The sequence below is a fragment of the Camellia sinensis genome, chromosome 7 (genome assembly GCF_055761805.1).
Source record: "Camellia sinensis isolate YWXY chromosome 7, ASM5576180v1, whole genome shotgun sequence".
In the NCBI taxonomy this organism is placed as follows: Eukaryota; Viridiplantae; Streptophyta; class Magnoliopsida; order Ericales; family Theaceae; genus Camellia; species Camellia sinensis.
In genome coordinates this window covers 37,280,448-37,290,565 of record NC_138967.1, presented here as the reverse complement: position 1 = coordinate 37,290,565, position 10,118 = coordinate 37,280,448, and the positions used below count along the sequence as shown (strand labels likewise).

General features: G+C 28.1%; 1 protein-coding gene across 1 annotated transcript; it reads left to right on the top strand.

The window, feature by feature from the left end:
* The first annotated feature begins 3,659 nt into the window (after positions 1 to 3,659).
* On the top strand, positions 3,660 to 9,750 carry LOC114293960 (chlorophyllase-1). Its single transcript, XM_082877773.1, has 2 exons — positions 3,660 to 4,048; positions 8,901 to 9,750. The coding sequence occupies exons 1-2, from the start codon at positions 3,800 to 3,802 to the stop codon at positions 9,573 to 9,575; spliced, it is 924 nt and encodes a 307-aa protein (XP_082733899.1). The 5' UTR covers positions 3,660 to 3,799; the 3' UTR covers positions 9,576 to 9,750.
* Positions 9,751 to 10,118: the final 368 nt, after the last annotated feature.

Genomic DNA, 10,118 nt, shown 5'->3' with positions numbered 1-10,118 from the left:
ATTTGTAATATTATTACTGTTATATAATTACGTCGCGGAGAGAGAGTAATGGCCATTAGTAGCAAAAGCTTAAGACATTTATTTTTTTAAAAAAATTATTTATTTCACTGTCAAAATATTTACACTTGATTTATAATTTTAAATTCGTATATTAAAATTTTTTATGATTAAATAATAGAAATATTACTTGCCGGTGGGAGTACCAAAAAATTATTATAAAATCATGAAAAATTTATAATTTTAATTATTAACGTATATAAAGTTTACTATTTATTTGCAATTTTTTTAAACATTTATACAAGATTGAAATTTTCCCTTAAATAATTATGAATATTTTAAAAACAAAGTAATAAAATTGATTTTGTTTTCTAAAATAGGCTTGACTGTGAAATTCAAGGTTTTAAATAAAGATATTGAGAATTAAATTTGTATTGAAAATCAAGTGATAATTGAGAATTTTTTATATCACCAATTACGAAAAAAAGAGCTTTGTAGTCATTGAAGAGATGGTATCAGTCATAAATCAAATTATGCATTGCTATGAAGTGATACAAATTAAGAACGGCCGATCTATAAACAGTTTTCATTCTTGCGAGTCTATTCGTAAAAAAAAGGGTGAGGTTTTTCTTCAATTTGTTATCAGATTAGAGGGTATTGTTAGGTCTGTGTAGACTCATCACAAGTCTCGTTTCGATAATTCGAACCGTTTAATATGTAAAACGCATCAAGTATTATATATTTGTAAAAAATTACGTTGATCGGATATCGATAGTTATTTTATCGGATCAGATTTCTGTCAACTGTTTATTTTTTGACCGTCACTTTTTTTTATATAAAACTAATTTGATCATGTAATTATCAATATCTGATCAACATAATTTTTTTCCAACCATATAGTACTCGATGAGTTTTACATATTGAATTATTTAAATTATCGAAACAAAATCCATGATGAACCCTCACAGATCTAACAGTACTTTTCAGTTTAATCAAACTAAAAAGAAGCCAGTTCCTAAAATATGAAAATAAAAAAAAAAAAATATTTATCATTAATCTATTATGTGCCGTTTTGCCAACTTGCAGCTCTTTTTTTTGAAAGTCAAAATAACTTTTTACCATTACAACAATCATTTGGAGAGGTGAAAAATCAAAATGAGCCACATATAAATGAAATTGTAAATTTATTAAATTAGATGAGAATGTTTTGATCATTTAATTATGATGTGATAACATAAACAAATATTAACAAAAAAAAAATTAAAAATAATTTTTTATTAACTTTTCAAATCATTTTTTAAAAAAAAAACCAAAAAATCCAATAAAAAATTAAAAGTCAAATTTTTACCCTATTTCCAAAACAATCCTATGTATAACTTGAAATTTAAGAACATGTTATTCCACACTTTCCACCCAAATAACATGTTAGTCTTTTTTCTTTTTTTTTTTTTTTTTTTTTTTTAAGGAAAGAAAATAACATGTTACTTGAGTTCTTCATTTTCTTGACCCACATGGCTACCTAGTACCCTAGTCAATGTTTCACCCAACCTTTAGGCCAAGTTTGGGAAGACTAAAAAAGTGTACTTTTTGTCTTTTTGGACTAAAAAATTGAGGTTGAAAATATGGATGTTTGGGTTAACTTTTTGACTTTTTATTGAAAAATGTGTAATAAAAAATTGTAAAAATTGATTTGTAGGGAGAAATTTGAATTGGGAGTTGTGCAGCCGTAATTGTTGACTTTTGGTGAATAGTGTTAACTTTTTAACTTTTTAACTTTTTGAGTAACTTTTTAGCTTTTTGGCTTTTTTTAAAGTTCCCAAACTTGACCTTACTATAAGATAAGATAAGATAGGTACGAGGTCTAGAGAACATTTAAAATTTCTTCTTTTATACTTGTCTTATTTTATTTCTTAAATTATCAATTGAAATAATTATTTTTTAAAATTATTGATATTAATTTATTTTATTCTAAAGCTCCGTTTGAGATATACATTTATACTAAAATAACCATATAAGATAAAATAGATTATTTTAATTAAATAGAATAAAATATCACGTCTAACTCATAATCATTTCATTTTTTCTCTCACAAAAGTCAAAAAAATTAAAAAGTCTATTCCAAATGAGACTTTTTAACTTCAGACTAAAATAATTAAAAAGTCAAAAAAATAAAAATAAAAAATTAACTCACATCCCAAACAAACTCTAAATCATTAATAAGATTAATATTTCTCTTTTATTGAAATATCATACTTGCCAACTGAGACACACATAAGTACACACATGAGTAATTGAGAGTAGCGATTCATTTGGCTTTTTCATTAGACAAATATTTAGATACCATGGAACAAAATATGATTAATTATTTTAAAAATATTTAGCTAAAATGAGATCAATTGTAAAACATCTCTAACAAATTAGTTATTTTTATTTTGTTGCTAAAATAGTGAGAAAATTACTAAATTTTACCTTTATCAAACTAGCTATTAAGCCTCTGTTTGAGAAATTGGTTGGCTTTTTGACGTTTTAATTTTTTTGGCTATTTTAGCGTAGGCTAAAAAACTTGGTTGGGGAAGGACTTTTTGATTTTTTTGATTTTTTTTTGTGAGAAAATAATATAATGATTATGGGTTGAATATGATATTTTATTTGTTGTGACTAAAATAGCTTATTTTGTCTTTTGTGACTAAAATAGCCCCAAACCTCCTTGCCAAAAGTTAGTTTTAGTTTTTGGTGATTTTGTCGCCAAACTGTAACTAGTGATTTTTCCTAGTCAAACATTAAGAAAATATTAACTTTCATATTTTGAAATTAATTAGGTTGAGTTTATAAAAAATAATTCTAAATTAAAATGAATAAAAATAATATTTAAATAATATAAAAAAAGAATAGACAGTTTATTGAATAATGTATTTAATTAGATGCGATAGCCAAAATAAAAATAATAACTTTCAAGTTAAAATATAACAAAATTCTAACTATTTTAATGTAGATGCTCAAAACTCATGTCAATAAATATTTGGGTAAATTATATTTACACCACCCGAGGTTTAGATTTAATATATATCACCTTTAACGTTTGTGAAATTACATTAATCCTTCTGTCATTGTAATTATTTAGACGAAATGTAAATATTGAACTCATGCACTCTTTATTTTCTTTCTTTACTTTATTTCTTTTGTTTTGTTTTGTTTTGTTTTGTTTTGTTTTTCCTTCCTTTGCTTTATTTTTTTTTTTCTAATGTAATTTTTTCTATTTTTTTACTAAGAGTTATTGTCTTTTTATATAAGCAGAGAGTTTGTGAAATGAGACTATTAACTATAGGGTGAGAATATAATTTTTAAAACGATAAGGGACAGAATGTAATTGAATCGAACCTCATGGGGGTGTTAGTGTAACTTACCATAAATATTTTTAAGAGAATAATTGTTTAAGAGAGTAATTGTTTAAATTGATAATTTACGGAACAGACTGAGGCCTAGTTTGGGAAGACTAAATAAGTGTATTTTTTGACTTTTTATGAAATATGGGTTGGGTTTGGGTTGGGTTTGAAGTGATGTGTTAGAGAGGTGATGCGACTTAAATAAGATGATGTGACTTAAATAGGATAGTGACTTTTTGACTTTTTGTCTTTTTTTAATGATGCCAAACTTAGCATGAGAATCAAGTGTGATAGTTTGAGGTTAAAAAAAAAAAAGAAGTGATTTTTTTCCACAAGAGAAAAACAATTTATAAGGCAGATGTGTTGTTCAAAAAATAAATTAGAGCAGAGAGAGAGAGAGAGAGAGAGAGAGAGAGAGAATGGCAGTAGCAAGCCCAGCTTTGGCTACAAAAGTTTTTGAAGAGGGAAAGTTGAGTGTGAAATCTATGAAAGTGGAGGAATCAAGTGAATCATCATCACCACCAAAGCCATTGTTAATTGTTACACCAACGTTGGAAGGCACATATCCTATATTGTTGTTTTTCCATGGATTCTTGACACACAACACTGCCTACGAAAAGCTTCTCCAACATATATCTTCCCATGGAATCATAGTCGTCGCTCCTCAGGTCTCTCTCCTCTCTCCTCTCTTTCTCTTTCTCTTTCTCTTTCTCTCTTGCTGTTTGGTTCAAGGATTTAGGATGGGTTTGGAAACGAGAAGAAAAAAAATGATAAAATATACATATATTTATCTAATTTCACATATATTTTTTATTTTTATTTTTTTCAAATTTATTAACCACACACAATTTTAAAATGCTTTTCAAACATTTTGATTAATCATTTTATTTAGTTTAACCCCCCTTTTTTAATATAATTATTCGATTAGTTTTTTGGTTTTACTTTTTTGGTGTTTATTTTTAAATTTTGTTTTTGTGTTTTTAGATTCAACTCAATGCCTCCTAATTGAAAAATTAAATTTAAAAAAAAAAAAAAAAGTCTGGACAAGATAAAAATAAGTAAAAAATAGTAAATTTTATTTTTTTATTTTGACTTTGTCAATTCTTGTAAGTATTTTTTTTTTTTTAGATTCATGTCTACACAGAAAGGATTAAGAAATAAAATTTTTTGACATAATTTTTTTTAAAAACACATATATGATTGATTTTTTTTTTTTTATGAGATCTCAAACCTCTAACTTCCAATTGTTAGGCACTTCTGTAACGATGAAATCCTCATTTTTATATATATATATTTTTTTTGGGTAAGATATTAAGGGTTGGTTTGGGGGGTGGGTTGATTTTTTGGCTTTTTGACTTTTTTGACTATTTTAGCTTGGGTTAAAAAGTTTGGTTTGAGAAGGGTTTTTTGATTTTTTGGCTTTTTTTGTAAGAGAAGAATATAATAATTATGGGTTAGATGTGATATTTTATTTTTTGTGACTAAAATAGCATGTTTTATCTTTTGTGGCTAAAATAGTCAAAACAGCCTACTTTAGTTCTTTCCAAACGGTGCCTAAATGATGATTTTTTTTTGGATAAGGTATTAAACAATTTTTTTATTAATATTTTAGTGTACCGTATAATTATGTGACGTGTTCTTAGAGCATTTTTAATGTTTACTTAGATAGTTTATTAAATTTAAATAAAAATTTGAGTCAAAGTTTGATCTGATGTGTTACGCTCTAATCATTTCATCAAATTTAACTGATCGTCCGATCAATCATCCGTTTTAGAGCAAATTTTTTGCAAAACTTCTTCAAGTCAGTCATCCACCCGGTTAACTGGTCGGTTGTCTACCAATTGTAATTTGCAAAATTTGATAAAAGATTAAACGCTTTTTTGATTTGATGAAAAATTTGGCATCACTTTCATTTGATATGGGTTTGGTAGAGCAGAAAAAAAAAAAAAAAAAAAGACGTGTTTCATTAAATCTAAATTTAATAGAATATTTGAGTAAGCATTGGAAACGTGCTTAAGAGCTTGTTTAGTATCTCCTAAATAAGTGCACTTATTTAGATCAAATTATATTATTTTTTTTATAAAAAATCAAAAAATACACATAAGCCTCTCCCGTATTTCAATTTTTACCTTGTTGGAATAGAGAAGCCTTTGAACTGGTAGGAAACTCATTTCCTAGGTCACTTTTTACCTTATTGCAATAGAGAAGTCTTTGATCCAGTAAGAAACTCATTCACGTCTGAGAATTGATTATTTTAGTTAATATTTTGATATTTTATTAAAAAATATATAAAAATAAAAAGAGTTATGTGACGATTTATAATAATTTTTTAACTTTTTAATTAAAAATTCAACTTTTCAAACAAAGCCTAATTAATTGCTAAGCTAGTTTGTAATAAAAATAAAATTTTAAAAATCCTAATTACATTTTTGACCCTAATGCATGTGTTCGTTAAAAAAAGCACTGAAATTTCACCTTGGTTCAAAAAAAAAAATTTAAAAATTTAAAAATTGACTCTTATAACAAAATAAATCTTAATTTTTTTAATTTTGTCAATTTAAATTCTAATATTTTAATTTGTTTTCAATTTAAATTATTTATCTATTTTCTTTAGATATGAAAAAATGATATTTTATTCATTAAACTCAATATAAATATACATAAAATATTTAAAATATTTTTTACCATTCAATTTTAATTAACAAAAATAGATAGATTGTTTAGATTAAAAATCAATTTAAAAACTCGATCTTGTGCTGCCTTCTCATTTGTACCATCATCTCTCCTAATCAAACTCATTACTATTTAGGTTTTAAATTAATAAAATTATAAATTCAGGATTTAATTTGTTATAAAGATTAAATCTTAAATTTGTTTTTTTATTTTTTTACAATTTTCTCAAAAAATAAAGTGATTCTATTTACACTAATATAAATCTCTCTTCACATCTAGGTGCCTTTCACATGCATTGAGAATTGTGCTCTCACAAAAGTGGGTTTGTGGAGAAATTGAAAGGGCAAAAATAATCACCCAAAAGAAAGTCATGATCAATTTAATGCATATTTAATATTTTAAAACGAAATTGATATAATTAAAATATTAAGAAATAAAAAAAATATCTCTATTTCTGACTTTAAATACTGATCGTATCAATCATGATCAATTTAATGCATCTTTTATACTTTTACAATGATATTGGCACAATTAAAATGTGGAGAAACAAAATTATGCAAAACAGATATTTTAGGAATAAAAAATATAGTTAATCCCCAAAAATTAAATAAATAAATAAAAAGAATTGATCGCTAAGCTATGACAAGAGGTAGAAAATTTTTAGACTGTGTTTAAATTATAAATTTAAGTAATAATTTGAAGAAAAAAAAATATAAATATAAATAAAATATAATTACATTTTATTTATTTATTTTAAAGCACAGCTTTAAAGTACTTAAATTTCAAATTACTTATCCAAACAGTAGGGTTGTAGCAGTGTAGTAACGGGGGAAATATGATCATGTTAAGTATCATATTTATTTATTATTTTTTTTATAGTTTGATGGTAAAATTAAGGGGTATTTTTTTTAGGTCCCTGATATTATGATTTTATATTATAAAGGACATCAAATATTTTCATGATGTCTAAGGTCCCTCAACATCAATCCAGAGAAAATTGATCCAGAAAAAATTCAAGTAAAAAAAAATTGGTCTAGATAAACTTCCTAAATTTCTCTGCCCTTTTTTTTTTTGAACATAAGAATTCCCGTACCTCAACTCACTTCCTTGCTTCTCAAAGGTGAGGAAGAAAGGCAATTTCTCTAACCGAGGAGCCTCCAAAAAACAGATGCAGAGAGGTGTTTGGTCCAGGCCATGAATACGAAGCAGTGATAATGGAACAAATTATGTAGTTCATCTATGGTATCCGTTATCATGAACCCAGAGAAATTTGAATTTTCTCTAGGTTGAATCCAGAGAAAATTTAAATTTCTCTAGGTCGAATCTAGAGAAATTTGAGAAATTCTTGCCTTCACTTAGCAGAGAAAATTTCTATGGCTTTGTGTGGCTCTATCCAGAGAAAATTGTGTAGAGGAAATTTGTGTTTTTTATCAAACCAGAGAAAATTGAACAAAAAACAAAAACAAAACAAAACAAAAAACAGATAAAAGAATTTATCTGGTTTAGGCATGGAAATACACCAATCAAACTCATGAATACAAAGTTAGATTTTGCTCACTATTGAATTTTCAGCAACAACTTTTTTATGTGTTTTCAAATTTATCTAATTTGGGCTCTTAAACATTTGAACCCAAACATACATCATAAGCAATCCTCCAAAACTTTCTTTTCAGAGTAAACTAATATTTATACATAAAGACTCATCACAGTTGCTTATAATGAAGTCTTTGTGTATATCTCAATAACTGATATAGATATGATGGAGACTTATCTCACCCTTAGAGTAATTATTGAGATAACTAAGACTTATCTTACGCTCAAAGTAATTGCTTATGATGGAGACTTATCTTCGGCTTATCTCTTTTTCTCTTATCTTCAGCTTATCTCATACTCAGAGTAATCTTCCAAAACTTTCTCTGCTTTGACAAAACTCAGTGTAAACTTTCTTTGCTTCGGCTTAACTTCTTGACGAAACTCAGAGTAATTGCTTCCAGTTTAAAACTTTCTTTGCTTCGACCAAAACTCAGAGTAAACTCTCATCCAAGAGGGAGACGATGATGGAGATGGAAACGACGGCAGCGGTGAGAAACCGAAGATGAGAGAGATAGATCTAGGTAAGGAGAGAGAGAAGGATCTAGGGTTTTAAACTGGTAATTGAGATCGATGAGAGAAAGAGAGAGAAGAGCAATAGGAGAGAGAGATAGAGAGTGTGAGATATATAAATTTCTCTGTGAGGACTTTATACATCAAAAAATAATATTGTGGATCTCTTTCATTACTAAAAATGAGAGAGGAACCTTACACTAATTTCCTCTAAAATTAATCTGCACATACCTCCTCTAAAATTAATCTGCACATACCTCGACTACTTTTGAGAACTTCATAAATTACTGTTTTTCTTGTTAATATCAATGTTGGCACTAAAAATGCATCAATTAGCTTTTCTGTTGTTCAGGCAAACATTTTCATATAATATTTGTTATCATATATGTATTTATTTACGGGTTAAATTTAATTTGGACCACCTGCAAACTTGAATGTCATTTACACCTAATCCAGATCGATCAATTTAACTAGATGCCCATGAACCCTCTCGATGCCCATAACTAGCAGGAGTAAGAGTATTTTGTACTGCCTGAACGTCTCTCGATACATTGCATCTTCTTATACCTTTAATTTCACATTTTTAATGAAATTTTTACTTTGTTGATAAAAAAAGAAATGCCCACAAACCCTCACGTTTACAGGTAGTCCAAATTTAATTTAATCGCATTTATATATGTATGTACGTGGTGACACACGCATATTTGTATTTCCGATGTGAACCAACTCCAATTATTTTTTCAGTTATACGACTTGATTATAACTGGAAATGAAGAAGTCAATTTGGCTGGGGAAGTCACAAACTGGTTAGCCACTGGCCTTCAATCCATGCTCCCGGAAAATGTCAAAGCAAATCTTCTCAAGCTAGCCGTTGCTGGCCATAGTAGAGGTGGAAAGACTGCATTTGCCCTTGCACTAGGCCATGCCAAAACCCAACCATCCCTCAAAATTTCAGCTTTAATAGGACTTGACCCTGTTGCCGGCCTAAGCATAGATGACCAAATCGAACCCAAAATCCTCACCTATGTCCCTCATTCTTTTGATTTACCGGTACCGATCTCAGTTGCTATCATCGGTACCGGCTTAGGTCATGAAAAAAGTAGTGCCATAGTCCCAGCATGTGCCCCAAATGGAGTGAATCATTGTGAGTTCTTCACAGAATGTAAACCGCCAAGTTGGTATTTTTATGCCAAGGACTATGGTCATGTGGACATGTTAGATGATCCAAATTTGATATTAAGTCTTGCTTGTGTGAGTGGGGAGGGTGACAAGGACCCATTTAAGAAATGTTTAGGAGGGGTATTTGTAGCATTTTTAAGGGCTTGTTTGGATGGTGAGAATGAAGATCTCAAGTGCATTGTGGAAGAACCTACTATTGCTCCTGTAACACTTGATCCTGTCATCCACATTGAAGCATAAGGTAACGTCCAAGCTCTAATGAATTGTTCCACTATTTAAAAATAAAGGGCAACTCAATGCGTAAGATTCTAATTATTCTAAAGTCTGAAAAAAGATTAATGTGCCCAGTCTTATCTCACATATGTAGAGATTGTTCCACTATCCAAGAATAATAATAAATAAGTAAATTGTCCAATTATTTATGTGATAATTGTGCTCAATATGTAAATTGTCCAATTATTTATCCCAATTTGATATTATCATGTTTTATGTACATAAGCAATGCATATGATTTTAGAGAATATATATATATATATATATGCTTGCATTATCCGCTTGTGTTCATGTTTGATGGCTAAGTTCACAAAAAAAGAAGAAAATAAAAGGAAAAGAAATATCTGTTGTTCAATCTGTACAGCGGCGGTTACATCATAATGAAACCCATTTGAGTTCCTCGTATGCCTACAGACCTTATTAACAAAGTGTGTGTATATATATATATATTTTTGGGGGGGATTATAACTATGATATTTGTAATTTGTCTCGTCTTAATTTGGTACATGC

Bases quoted from the DNA above. Each gene is read 5' to 3' on its own strand.
- LOC114293960 (XM_082877773.1), top strand. From the start codon at position 3,800: ATGGCAGTAGCAAGCCCAGCTTTGGCTACAAAAGTTTTTGAAGAGGGA. The intron at 4,049-8,900 runs GTCTCTCTCCTC...TTATTTTTTCAG, and splicing joins TCATAGTCGTCGCTCCTCAG to TTATACGACTTGATTATAAC.